Genomic DNA, 13661 nt, shown 5'->3' with positions numbered 1-13661 from the left:
AGATGTGGAGAGAGGGGAGAGATGTGGGGAGAGGGGGGAGATGTGGAGTGAGGGAGGGGGAGATGTGGGGAGATGTGGAGAGAGGGGGGAGATGTGGAGAGAGGGGGAGATGTGGAGAGAGGGGAGAGATGTGGGGAGAGGGGGGAGATGTGGAGTGAGGGAGGGGGAGATGTGGGGAGATGTGGAGAGAGGGGGGGGGGATGGGGGGATGGGGAGAGATGTGGGGAGAGGGGGGAGATGTGGAGAGAGGGGGGGAGATGTGGGGAGAGAGAGAGGGGGGAGATGTGGGGAGAGAGGGGGGAGAGAGAGGGGGAGAAAGAGGGGGGAGTTAAAGGGGGAGAGAGAGAGGGGAAAGAGAGAGGGGGGGAGAGGGAGAGAGAGAGACAGAGAGAGAGGGGGGAGAGGGAGAGAGAGAGGAGAGAGAGAATGAGAGAGAGAGGGGGAGAGAGAGAGGGAGAGAGAGAGAGAGGGGGGAGGGGAGAGAGAGAGGGGAGAGAGATAGAGAGAGAGAGGAGAGACACAGAGAGAGGGGAGAGAGAGGGGGGGAGAGAGAGAGAGGGGAGAGAGAGGGGGGGAGAGAGAGAGGGGGAGAGAGAGGGGGGGGGGAGAGAGAGGGGGGGAGAGATAGAGGGGCAAGAGAGAGAGAGGAGAGACAGAGGGGGGGAGAGAGAGAGAGAGAGAGAGGGGGGGAGAAAGAGAGAGAGAAGAGAGAGAGAGGGGAGAGAGATAGAGGGGGGAGAGAGAGAGAGGGGAGAGAGAGAGAGGGGGGAGAGAGAGAGAGAGGGGGGAGAGAGAGAGAGAGAGGGGGGGAGAGAGAGAGAGAGGGGGAGAGAGAAAGAGAGGGGGAGAGAGAGAGTGAGAGAGAGAGAGAGGGGGGAGAGAGAGAGGGGAGAGAGAGAGAGGGGAGAGAGAGAGAGGGGAGAGAGAGAGAGAGGGGGGAGAGAGAGAGGGGCGGAGAGAGAGAGAGAGGGGGGGGGAGAGAGAGAGAGAGATAGAGGGGAGAGAGACAGAGAGAGGGGAGAGAGAAAGAGAGAGGCGAGAGAGAGAGAGAGAGAGAGGGGGGGAGAGAGAGAGAGATAGAGTGGAGATAGAGAGAGGGGAGAGAGAGAGAGAGAGAGAGAGGGGTGAGATAGAGAGAGGGGAGAGAGAGAGAGGGGAGAGAGAGAGGGGAGCGAGAGAGAGAGAGAAGGGGAGATGGAGAGAGAGAGAGAGGGGGAGAGAGCGCAAAAGAGAGGGGGGAGAGAGAGAAAGCAAAAGAGAGTGGGAGGGAGAGAACGCCAGGGATGGGACCACTGTACTGCAAAAAATGGCCCGTGTGAACGGGCTTTAGGACTAGTATATATATATAAGGCTATATATTGTATGACATAGACTGAATATTTGGAGATTACCTTCTCTCTGAATAAGTGTAGTTTGCTTCTTTAGCGCACTCTTTTTTGTTTTGTTAATTTAATATATTGTGAGATTTAGGGATAATTCTCATTTAAATAGTTGCTAAAACTACACATATTGATTATTTTTATTATTAGTTACTATATTGTTGATTAGGAGTGCAACGCTTTCTGGGACTATATACTCATATAGATATATATCTTAAAAAAACATCAGCTATATAAATAAAAATAAATATTTATAAATAAAAAGAACATTTTATCCTATGTATGTATTGGGTACTTGTAAAGAGCATCTCAAGGCGCTGCTCATTTAATCAACCTCGGAAGGATGTAAGGCTGAGTGGACCTCGCCGGGGATCGAACATGCAACCCTCGGGTTGCTACAGAGCTCAGCCACAGTGCCTTAGCATGCTGAGCTATCTGTACGGCTATGTGAAGAAATATTTATAAATAAAAAGAACATTTTATTCTATGTGAAGAACATAGGAATATAAAATATGTATTACTCACTTTGGATTAGCACTGTAGGTCTAAGTGTTTGTTTAGCGTGCAATTGATAAGTGTTTTTTTTTTTTAAAGTTGCGCTTTCCATTGAAGTCTATAGGGAGAAGAAATGAGTGCTTTTTATTTTCAACTTGTAATAAGCGTACTATCCCGCACACGTTACACATTTACTTTTAGCGGTATTAGCACTCAAGCGTGAGCACTAAATACCGCTCCATTTGTAATCTGTCCCTGTGTAAAGGTATGTGCAACTGTAATGGAATTTACTTACATTCCGAAAATCACGAAATGGCACAAATTGTACAATGTCCCTTGATGCCTCTTCTCCAGTGTAAGACCTCAGCACACGATTATCACCATCCAGGAACTCCATTGCTGAAAAGTCAGCGTTGCCAACACCAATAATAATGATTGACATAGGCAGCTTGGATGCCTGCACTATGGCGTGTCTCGTCTCATCCATATCACTTATAACTCCGTCTGTTATAATCAGAAGGATAAAATATTGCTGCAAAAAAGGAAAAAGCAGGGAGAGTTCTGATATATTTAAAGGAACAGTAAAGGCAAAATTAAACTTTCACAATTTAAATAGAGCATGTTGTTTTAAACAACTTTTCAATTTAATTTTATCATTTCATTTTTATCCTTTGTTAAAAAACATACCTAGGTAAGTTTAGGAGCAGTAATGCCATACTGGGAGCTAGATGCTGACAGGTGGCTGCATATATATGCCTCTTATCATTGGCTCACCAGATGTGTTCAGCTAGCTCCCACCAGTAGTGCATTGCTGCTTATTTAACAAAGGATACCAAGAGAAAGAAGCAAATGTGATAACAGAAGTAAATAGTAAAATTGTATGCTCTGTCTGAATAGTGAAAGAAGAAATTAGCTTTCATGTCTTCTAAAATAATTATTTTCATTGTAAAATTCTAGGAGCAGCAACTTTTCTGGTTCCTCCTGCGCACACAAACATACTTCCACCGGCTGAAAAGCATCAGTTACACAGAACAGTGACTGATCCTAGCATTGCCTTCAACTGTAGAGTTTAAAACGTGCAAATATATTCTTCACCCTTCAGAGTACTGACAGACAAACCCTTCTTCAGGCCTTCCTGGAGAAAGGATACAATTCTTGGAATCCTGACTCTACTCCAAGAGTATCCCTTGGAATAAATCTTTCTAGTGACAGGCTTACTAACCTGAATCATGGTCTTAATGACCAACTCGGAAAATCCACGCTTAGATAAAATTAAGCGTTCACTCTCCAAGCAGTCAACTTCAGAAAAATTAGATTTGGATGAAGAAAAGGACCCTGAAGTAGAAGGTCCTTCCTCAGAGGGAGGCTCCACGGCAGTAGAGATGACATTTCCACTAGGTCTGCATACCAGATCCACGCAGGAGCTATTAGAATCACTGAAGCTCTCTCCTGCTTGATCCGAGCAATGACTCATGGAAGGAGAGCAAACGGAGGAAAAGTAAATTTATGCTTACCTGATAAATTAATTTCTTCTAATTAATTTCATCCTTACTTGTGGGATTTATCCTCCTGCTAACAGGAAGTGGCAAAGAGCACCACAGCAGAGCTGTATATATAGCTCCTCCCTTCCCTCCACCCCCAGTCATTCGACCGAAGGTTAGGAAGAGAAAGGAAAAGCTAAAGTTGCAGAGGTGACTGAAGTTTATAAAAAATAAATATAATCTAAACCTGTCTTAAAAATAACAGGGTGGGCCGTGGACTCGTCATATCATAGAAGAAATTAATTTATCAGGTAAGCATAAATTTCCTTTTCTTCTACAAGATATGACGAGTCCACGGATTTCATCCTTACTTGTGGGATACAATACCAAAGCTACAGGACACGGATGAATGGGAGGGACAAGACAGGAACCTAAACGGAAGGCACCACTGCTTGAAGAACCTTTCTCCCAAAACCAGCCTCAGAAGAAGCAAAAGTATCAAATTTGGAAAAAGTGTGAAGAGACGACCAAGTCGCAGCCTTGCAAATCTGTTCAACAGAAGCATCGTTTTTAAATGCCCATGAGGAAGCCACAGCCCTAGTAGAATGAACCGTAATTCTTTCAGGAGGCTGCTGTCCAGCAGTCTCATATGCCAGACGGATGATACTCTTCAGCCAAAAAGAAAGGGAGGTAGCCGTAGCCTTCTGACCCCTACGCTTTCCAGAGAAAACAATAAATAATGATGATGATTGACGGAAATCCTTAGTCGCCTGCAAGTAAAACTTCAAGGCACGGACCACGTCCAGGTTATGCAACATACGCTCCTTCTTAGAAGAAGGGTTAGGACACAATGAAGGAACAACTATTTCCTGATTAATATTCTTATTAAAAACAACCTTAAAAAAGAAACCAGGTTTGGTACGTAAAACCACCTTATCAGAATGAAAAATAAGATAAGGCGAATCACATAGTAATGCTGAAAGCTCGGAAACTCTACGAGCAGAAGAAATAGCAACCAAAAACAAAACTTTCCAAGATAACAACTTAATATCTATGGAATGCATGGGTTCAAACGGAAACCCCTTGAAGAACATTAAGAACTAAATTTAAACTCCAAGGTGGAGTAACTGGTCTAAACACAGGCTTAATTCTGGTTAGAGCCTGACAAAAAAGCAAAATTGACAAAGCAGAAATTTGTCCCTTTAAGGAACTTGCCGATAATCCTTTCTCCAATCCTTCTTGGAGAAAAGACAGAATCCTGGGAATCCTAACTTTACTCCATGAGTAGCCCTTGGATTCACAATAAAAAAGATATTTTATTATTATTATTATTATACTTTATTTATTAAGCGCCAACATATTCCGCAGCGCTGACCATGGATACAGGACAAAATTTACAAACACATACAGGAGGGATTGAGGGCCCTATTCCCGTGGGAACTTACAATCTAGAAGGGTAGGAGGTTGAGAAACAGGAGGTGAGGACTGCAAGATTGAGAAGGATGTTAATACAGAGTTAGATGAGGGAAATGTTTAGGTAAGTGAAATTAATTTATTATTGAGTTGGGTGGTAGGCTTCCCTGAACAGAAAAGTCTTCAGGGAGCATTTAAAGGAAGAAAGATTAGGGCAAAGCCTGACAGCACGAGGGAGAGTGTTCCAGAGGGTAGGTGCTGCACGACAGAAGTCCTGCAGTCTAGCATGAGAGGAGGTGATAGTTGCGGATGCAAGGAGCAGGTCATTGTTGGATCTTAGTGGACGGGCTGGAGTATACTTGTGCATTAGAGAGGATAGGTAGAGGGGAGCGGCGTTGGTGAGAGTTTTGTATGTAAGGGTTAGAATTTTGAATTTAATTCTGCTGTGAATGGGGAGCCAATGAAGGGACTCACAGAGAGGTGCAGCAGATACAGATCGACGGGAAAGGTGGATCAGCCTGGCAGAGGCTAGATCTTTCTAGTGACAGGCTTACGTGCCTGAATCAAAGTATCTATAACCGAATCAGAGAATCCCCGCTTAGATAAAATCAAGCGTTCAATCTCCAAGCAGTCAGCTGCAGAGAAATTAGATTTGGATGTTGGAAAGGACCTTGAATGAGAAGGTCCCATCTCTCTGGAAGTTTCCACGGAGGCAGAGAGGACATGTCCACTAGATCTGCAAACCAAGTCCTGCGTGGCCATGCAGGAACGATTAGAATTACTGACACTCTCTCCTGTTTGATCCGAGCAATCACCCGGGGAAGGAGAGGAAACGGTGGAAACACATAAGATAGGTTGGACGACCAAGGCATCTATCAGTTCGACCTGAGGATCCCTCGACCTGGATCTGTATCTTGGAAGCTTGGCATTCTGTCGAGACACCATCAGATCCAATTCCGGTTTGCCCCATCGGAGAATCAGTGAGGCAAAAACCTCCGGATGGAGTTCCCACTCCCCCGGATGAAAAGCCTGTCGGCTTAAAAAATCCGCTTCCCAGCCTGGTTCTGAAAGTTCACCCTCAGACAAAATTTCCCTGACCCCCAACTCAGATCCCTGTGAGGGTACATCGGAAATAGCCAACAAAGCATCAGAGGACTCAGTATTTACATTGATTCCTGTCCTACTGCGTTTACCCTGTAACACTGGTAATTTAGATAATACCTCTGTAAGGGTAGTTGACATAACTGTAGCCATATCCTGCAGAGTAAAAGAATTAGACGTGGTTGAGGAATCCGGCGTTGCTTGGGTGGTCGTTAATGGTTGTGACACTTGGGGAGAATTAGACGGCATATCCTGATTCTCTTCAGACTGAGAATCATCCTTAGGCACACTTTCTTTACATAAAATATGCTTTTTACATTGTAAGGCCCTTTCAGTACAAGAGGTACACAAAGTAAGAGGGGGTTCCACAATGGCTTCTAAATACATAGAACAAGGAGTTTCCTTAAGTTCAGACATGTTAAACACACTAGCAATGGCCATAATAGTCGTAATTAAGCTTTAATGAATGAATTAAACAATTTTCAGAAAAATATGTACTGCGCCTTTAAATATTAAAAGCGCAACAATTTTACTGTACTGCACTAAAAAACTATTTTTTTGCACTAAATAACCCAAAAAATCGGATCAAATATTCCAAAAATTATTGCAGCAATGGAGCAAAGCTAAATCACCCTGAAAAAAACTCTTTATATATGGTAAAAAAGTTTAAACAAGAATAACAGCCCCTGCACCTCGCCACAGCTCTGCTGTGGCACCTACCTGCCCCCCGGGTACTGCAGATTGAGTCAACAACGATCCAGTGATTGATTATCGACATTTGGCCCCACCGGAGCTAGCGTATGCTGCCTTCTAGTCAGGGGAAACTGCGCGTCTGGGCGTGCGAAATAGGCTCCGCCCACCATGGGCGTCATGTCGACAGTTTCCCTAACCGCATGGAAAGCAGTTTTCATAGCCATGTGGTCCCCAAGTCTTAAAAACACATTCGTTATGCCTGCCTGCTGCCTTAATAAACATCGTAAAAACACAGCAGCCTCTCCCTGTGTCAAGCCCTTAATAACCTTACATAACCAATAATTAGTATGAATGCACCAGTAAGTTCAGTAACCCATAGTCCCTATATGTTTACTGCTTACCCCTTCCCACAGGGAATAATGTTAGCCATTTCTGATATAACCAGTCTCCTCAGAAAATAAAAGACTGAACATACCTCAATGCTGCTTGTAGCATGACACCGGTCTCTACACTGAAGATTTCTCTTGCACTACCTTCAGAACTCTTTGGGAACCAGAATGGATCTTTGTAACGACTGCTAAGATCATCAACCTCATGGGAGAAAAAAGGATCTCTTCATTCCTCTTGGAAATCCAGACTGATAATTTCTCCCTGAGGAAAAATAGTACACACCGGTACCATTTTAAAACAAAAACATCTTGATTGAAGAAACTAAAACTAACACCTCACTTTACCTCTTCCTATTACTAACACAGGCAAAGAGAATGACTGGGGGTGGAGGGAAGGGAGGAGCTATATGTACAGCTCTGCTGTGGTGCTCTTTGCCACTTCCTGTTAGCAGGAGGATAAATCCCACAAGGATGAAATCCGTAGACTCGTCATATCTTGTAGAAGAAAAAGGTATGCCAACCTGAAGTTCCAAGGAACTGCTAGAGCATCTATCAGGAAGGCCTGAGGATCCCTTGACCTCAAACAATACTTTGGAAGCTTGGCGTTCTGTCAAGACGCCATCAGATCCAATTCCGGTATCCCCATTAGATGGTTAACCTGTAGAACACTTCCAGATGGAGTTCCCACTCCCAGAGATGAAAAGTCTGTCTGTTTAGGAAATACGCTTCCCAATTGTCCACTCCTGGAATGTGGATGGCAGATAAACAGAAATTGTGAGCCTCCGCCCACTGAATACTTTGAGCCACCTCCTTCATGGCTAAGGAACTCCGAGTTCCCCCCGATGGTTGATGTAAGCCACTGAGCTTATGTTGTCTGACTGGAACCTGATAAACCGGGCTAAAGCCAGCTGAGGCCAAGTCATCAAGGCATTCAAGATCGCTCTCAACTCCAATATGTTTATGGGGGAGAGTAGATTCCACCTGAGACCACAGTCCCTGCGCCTTTAACAAGTCTCAGACTGCTCCCCAGCCTGCCAGGCTGGCGTCCGTGGTCACAATCACCCATGAGGGTCTCCAGAAGCATGTCCCCTAAGACAGTCACCACGGAAAAGAGTCTTTCGTTGCTTGATCTAGAACTATCCTCAAAGATAAGTTTGCATAATCCCCGTTCCACTGACTGAGCATGCATAACTGTAGAGCTCTCAAATGGAATTGGGCAAAGGGAACTACAGTATGTCCATGGAAGCCACCATTAGACCAATTAAATCCATACATTGGGCCACTGATGGCCGTACAGCAGAATGAAGAGATAGGCAAGAGGAAAGAATCTTGGCTCTTCTGACTTCCGTCAGAAATATTTTCATTGATAGGGAATCTATAATGGTCCCGAAGAAGACCACCCTTGTAGCCGGAACAAGGAAACTTTTTTTCCAAAATCAGAGACAGAGAGGTCTGAACGGAAAACAGGGGATCGATTCCCCCAACCGGTTTTCCCCATAAGTCTGTTAAGACAGATTTAGAAAAGGAAACAACGCCATGCCGAAGACTTGGCCTTGGCTGGTTATATCACCCTCCACCCCAGTGCCAACGAAGACCAGAAGGGGGACTGGCGGGCATATCGCAAGATCTCAGGAAAATTTCCTGTCCGTAAGACAAACCAGCATCCAAGAATCCACCCAGGTGTCTACACCAGAAACTAAAGTCTAGATCCAACTCTGAGGATAAAAAAGACAAGAGAAAATCCCTACAAGTCTATTAACAGTCGGCGGTAAGAAAACTAGAAATGCTAAGACCCGGGAGCTACTGTAAAATCTGGAGCAGGATACTTCCACATTAAACCCCAGATCCCAAAAAGGATACCTAGGATCAGAACGAGGTTTGCTGGACGATACGGTTCCTAAGAACCAGATTTGCTCAAAAGGATGAAATAGGAAAGACATCCTTCTACCTGAACAAAAGAAGGGACAACCTTACGTTCTCAGGCAAAAAGGAGAACTAATAAGCTCTGCTTAACAGTCATAGAACCCAATTAGGGCAGGAATCCCCTCCCCTTATTAGACCATACACCAACAGTGGAAAGAAAATATTCCCACAGTGCAATAGATACTGGGACAATGACTCCAAAGGTCACCCAAGAGACTTCCCTCTCTCTGCCAAAGACAAAATCAAGAGAAGAGAAAACTGCCCAAAAAAGAACAAGCCTAGCTCTGGCCTCTAGGACCCCTAGATCCATTATCAAGCGCCCATCCAAAGTAATACCTAAAACAGGTCCAACCTGTACTCTAGTATAAATGAACCCGATGTGCCTGGACCAGAAGCTAGAAAAAAACTCCCTCTCTTGTGTAAAAGGAAGGAGCAGACTTAACTAGTACCCAAAACAGGTCCTGCCTGTCATCTAGGATACAACGTATCTGCCAAAACACTCAAGGTTAAACAGAAATTCTTACATTTCAGCCCTGCTAGAAAAACAGAGAATAATCAAATTAAAGAATATAAGCTCCGAGGCTTAAATTTTGTCTCGAAATTATCGGGGAACATCACCCGAACCGAGATCGGAAGTCTACAATAATCTCAACCATCTAAGTCTATAGTATCAAAAATCCCGTGTGACTAAACGTCCTTCTAGGAGATTCTATAACAACCCAGAGCTCTAAAAACTGAAAACTATCCGGTAACGGAATAGAAGTAAAAAAGAAAAGAGGCAAGTGCCCAAATATGATAGCTGAAAAAGGGAGTGTGCAAACAAAAACCAGGACCAGCCTGTCACATGACACAAACCCCCCAATAGAGCTTGGAACTGGGATTCTAATAAAAAATAAGATTAAATGAAAATCAAGATGATAAGGAATAGGAACACCATCCCTCCACTCGTCTAGTCAAGATCGTTATCTGATTTAGAGGACTGAGATTCAACTGACGGATCAGTACTGGAAACCTCTAACATCGCCAAAACCTCTCTTAGAAGTTAACGCAGGCGTACCAATCTAAATCTAAATGCTAAACCTTCCGCAGTCAGAAGAGTCAAGTCAGTAGACTCCGACCCTGAAGGTGCTACCTCTAAAGCCTCAGAGGAAACCTCATCCCCAGAGGACTGATTGGATGCAATCATCATTTTACACAATGGTCCTTGATCCAGAGAACCTGGATTAACCCTTCACTTGCATGCAGCAGGAAGAGGCAGCATCGCTAAGGCCATAGAGATGCCCATGCGGAACTGCGTAGTAACCTCTGGTGGAAACAAACCCCTAGCAGGCGAAGGGGGAGCAGAACTTGGGAAAACTGCATATGTAAGAACAGAAGAATCTAGGGAACACACCTCACTGGATGAAGAGTCCTCAGAGGCGGACGGCTCAGTGGTCTCTAACATTCCAACATTGGTTGATGAGAACACCCTATTGCGGCATACGGAACATAATTGATAGGGTTGGGTTACCTGGGACTCCTCACAATATACACAGGTATCAAATTCTGTCTCGGAGGGATCCCCCTTTAAATATTAGAATCCTTCATAACTCGTCTAAGATAAATTATCGAAAAAGAGAAAAAAAAAATGGCACCTTATCCCCCCCAATGGCTGGGGCACTCACCACCTCCTATGACTTAGACAGGTAGAGAAGATGCTCCTCTCCGCAGACACCCGGTCAGGAATCTGAAGCGGGAAATAAACGTGATCACTCCCTGTCACATGGTGCTCAAACAAGGCCCGCCCCTGCTAAGAAAAGGCACGCCAGCTTAAAAAAAACTGTGCAGCTCTCAAAATGAAAAATAACCTGTACGTCTATGAGCCCAAACATTCCTACACATAAGCAGTTGAAATCACATAACAAATATGATTAAAAGACCCCACTATTCAATAATCCCCCTCAGGAGATATTAACCCTTGATTCCATAAAGATAAAGGAGTCCCACGGAGACCCTGTCTTCTATCGTTAACATGTGTGTAAAAATGAAACAATCTTACCGGAATCTATGCCGTGGAACAGCGACACTGTTCTTCAAGTTGACAGATTGTAGCAGCGCCTCTGACATGGACTTGGGTGAAGAAAGCAGGCAGCAAAACTCGTCAACGCTGATTGCTTAAGGAGCTGTTAATGAGTCTGGATGGCTTCGCAGAAAGACTCTCCCTGCATCTCCAAACTCTAACTTTCATCAATCCTCTCACTGAGAGGCTGACAAGACTACTTAAAACTCCAGTCCCATCTCAAAGGGCAGATACCCTTCCTAGGGAACTACTCCGAAATCTTCTGACATTTCTCTGCAAACCTCCTGTGACGAAAGGCAAAGAATGACTGGGGGATGAGGGAAGTGGGGGAGGTATTTAAGCCTTTGGCTGGGTTGTCTTTGCCTCCTCCTGGTGGCCAGGTTCTGTATTTCCCACAAGTAATGAATGCAGCTGTGGACTCTCCCTGTATTTAGAAGGAAAAATGTTTTTTTTATATTTTGTTAAGAGGCCAATATTTTTCCTTGGATGTAAATGCAATTTTCACCATGTATACCTAGTAGAGAAATCCAAAAAGTTTAAAGACTGGATACAACAAGCTGAAAGTCGTTAATAGTCTCAAACTGTGCATAAATTGTCATTTTTCTTTGTTATGATTTGGCGAGTATATAATTATCTTTTTCGGGAGCAAGTTAAACAGCTATTGGCCAACTGAAAAATTTTAACACTAGCAATGTAAACTTGAGGCCTATGTGCTGCAAAGTCTATAAGCTCTAACCTTTATGAGGAAAGCTGAGAGTGAAAGCTCTTGGGACATTTTAAGAATTATAAATTAACTAAAGAAATAAAACACCACCATACAAGATATTATTATTATTATTATTATGATTATTAATAGTCTTATTTTTTTAAACACCATGGTTGTATTGATAAACACCTTGAAGTCAAATGTACTTGTCCTATTTATACTGTATATTGCTGTTTAGCTGGTTAAGAACAGTACAAACAAAAGTTTGGCACCAATATGGTACTTACAGCTGCTGAATCCTGTTGCGTTGCTTGTGCTGCAAATCTCGCAACATGATTAATTATTGGAGAAAAATTTGTTGGTCCATAAAAACGGATTTGTGGCAAACAGGCTGAATATGCGTCTATAATGCCTTCCACTCCTGTAAGAGAAAGAAGTTATAGCCAATATTACAAAATTGGTAATATCACATTTTAGAGACTGGAGACTATATGGGAAGCTTTCTTTGAGTAGCTGCTCATGGTTTAAATAGAGTGATTACATATTATGATAATATGTTTCTTAGTATTTACCAAGCATCTCCTGCCTCTTGGTCCTATGTTCTTAATATCCCCTTGTCTAAAAAAACGCCATAAAGACCATACACAGAACAACAGTGCAATCATTTTATAAATCAAGACTACTATTTTGCATATTATGAGATGAAAGTAAACAGTTTTCGCTTGTGCACTAATCCAACGAGTGCAAAAAATAAACTTAGAATATTGCGCACAGGATAACCTATGCCACCATAGAAGTCAATCAAGCAAAAAAGTGGAAAAAAACACCCAACTCATGCACAAACCTGACTGCATATTCTCATGTGCGCTAACCCTACATGAAAATATGAATATTTCACATTCCAATGTTCTTCACATAGAAGAATATGTTAAATGTATTCATAAATACAATTTTATATATCAATCATGGTTTTTTGTTACAATATATATTTATACCTAAATATATATATATATATATATATATATATAATTTGCATATCTTACCCACAATTCTCTTGTGCATTGGAAACATTGTATATTAAGAATTTCTGGGGAAAAGCAAGCGGGGATACTTGCCTAGATGTACTAATTTCCTATGCAAATATTTACATTGATTTAATTTTGAGACATGGAGGATTTTAATTTCAGTTTTTTATCTCCCCCCATAATTTTAATGAATTTTGGTTTAACCATGAAAATAGCTTTATCAATGCAGCAACCAGAAATCTATCTCCTACTGATGAGTTCCAAAAAGAACGCAACAGGCTTGTCTAGTGAGTGATTTCTGGTTTGCTGTCATAATCCTGTTAAAAAGGATCGCTGTGTCAAAACAGTATTTCTGAAGCAAAAAAACTGAGAATTTGCATATCTTACCCACAATTCTCTTGTGCATTGGAAACATTGAATATTAAGAATTTCTGGGGGAAAGCAAGCGGGGATACTTGCCTAGATGTACTAATTTCCTATGCATATATTTACATTGATTTAATTTTGAGACATGGAGGATTTTAATTTCAGTTTTTTATCTCCCCCCATAATTTTAATGAATTTTGGTTTAACCATGAAAATAGCTTTATCAATGCAGCAACCAGAAATCTATCTCCTACTGATGAGTTCCAAAAAGAACGCAACAGGCTTGTCTAGTGAGTGATTTCTGGTTTGCTGTCATAATCCTGTTAAAAAGGATCGCTGTGTCAAAACAGTATTTCTGAAGCAAAAAAACTGAGAATTTGCATATCTTACCCACAATTCTCTTGTGCATTGGAAACATTGAATATTAAGAATTTCTGGGGGAAAGCAAGCGGGGATACTTGCCTAGATGTACTAATTTCCTATGCATATATTTACATTGATTTAATTTTGAGACATGGAGGATTTTAATTTCAGTTTTTTATCTCCCCCCATAATTTTAATGAATTTTGGTTTAACCATGAAAATAGCTTTATCAATGCAGCAACCAGAAATCTATCTCCTACTGATGAGT

The 13661-nt window shown here is 42.5% G+C and overlaps 1 protein-coding gene across 1 annotated transcript in view; it reads right to left on the bottom strand.

Annotated features, from left to right (window-relative positions):
• Positions 1 to 13661, bottom strand: part of CPNE2 (copine 2) — a gene marked incomplete in the record, with an annotated part of 400103 nt that overhangs the window by 35269 nt on the left and 351173 nt on the right. Inside the window, 2 exon segments of the mRNA XM_053700230.1 lie at positions 2170 to 2406; positions 11927 to 12060. Coding sequence (XP_053556205.1) covers positions 2170 to 2406; positions 11927 to 12060 — 371 coding nt within the window.

Source organism: Bombina bombina, chromosome 1 (genome assembly GCF_027579735.1).
Source record: "Bombina bombina isolate aBomBom1 chromosome 1, aBomBom1.pri, whole genome shotgun sequence".
In the NCBI taxonomy this organism is placed as follows: Eukaryota; Metazoa; Chordata; class Amphibia; order Anura; family Bombinatoridae; genus Bombina; species Bombina bombina.
The sequence above is the reverse complement of the archived record's forward strand: the minus strand, read 5'-3'. Positions and strand labels throughout refer to the sequence as shown.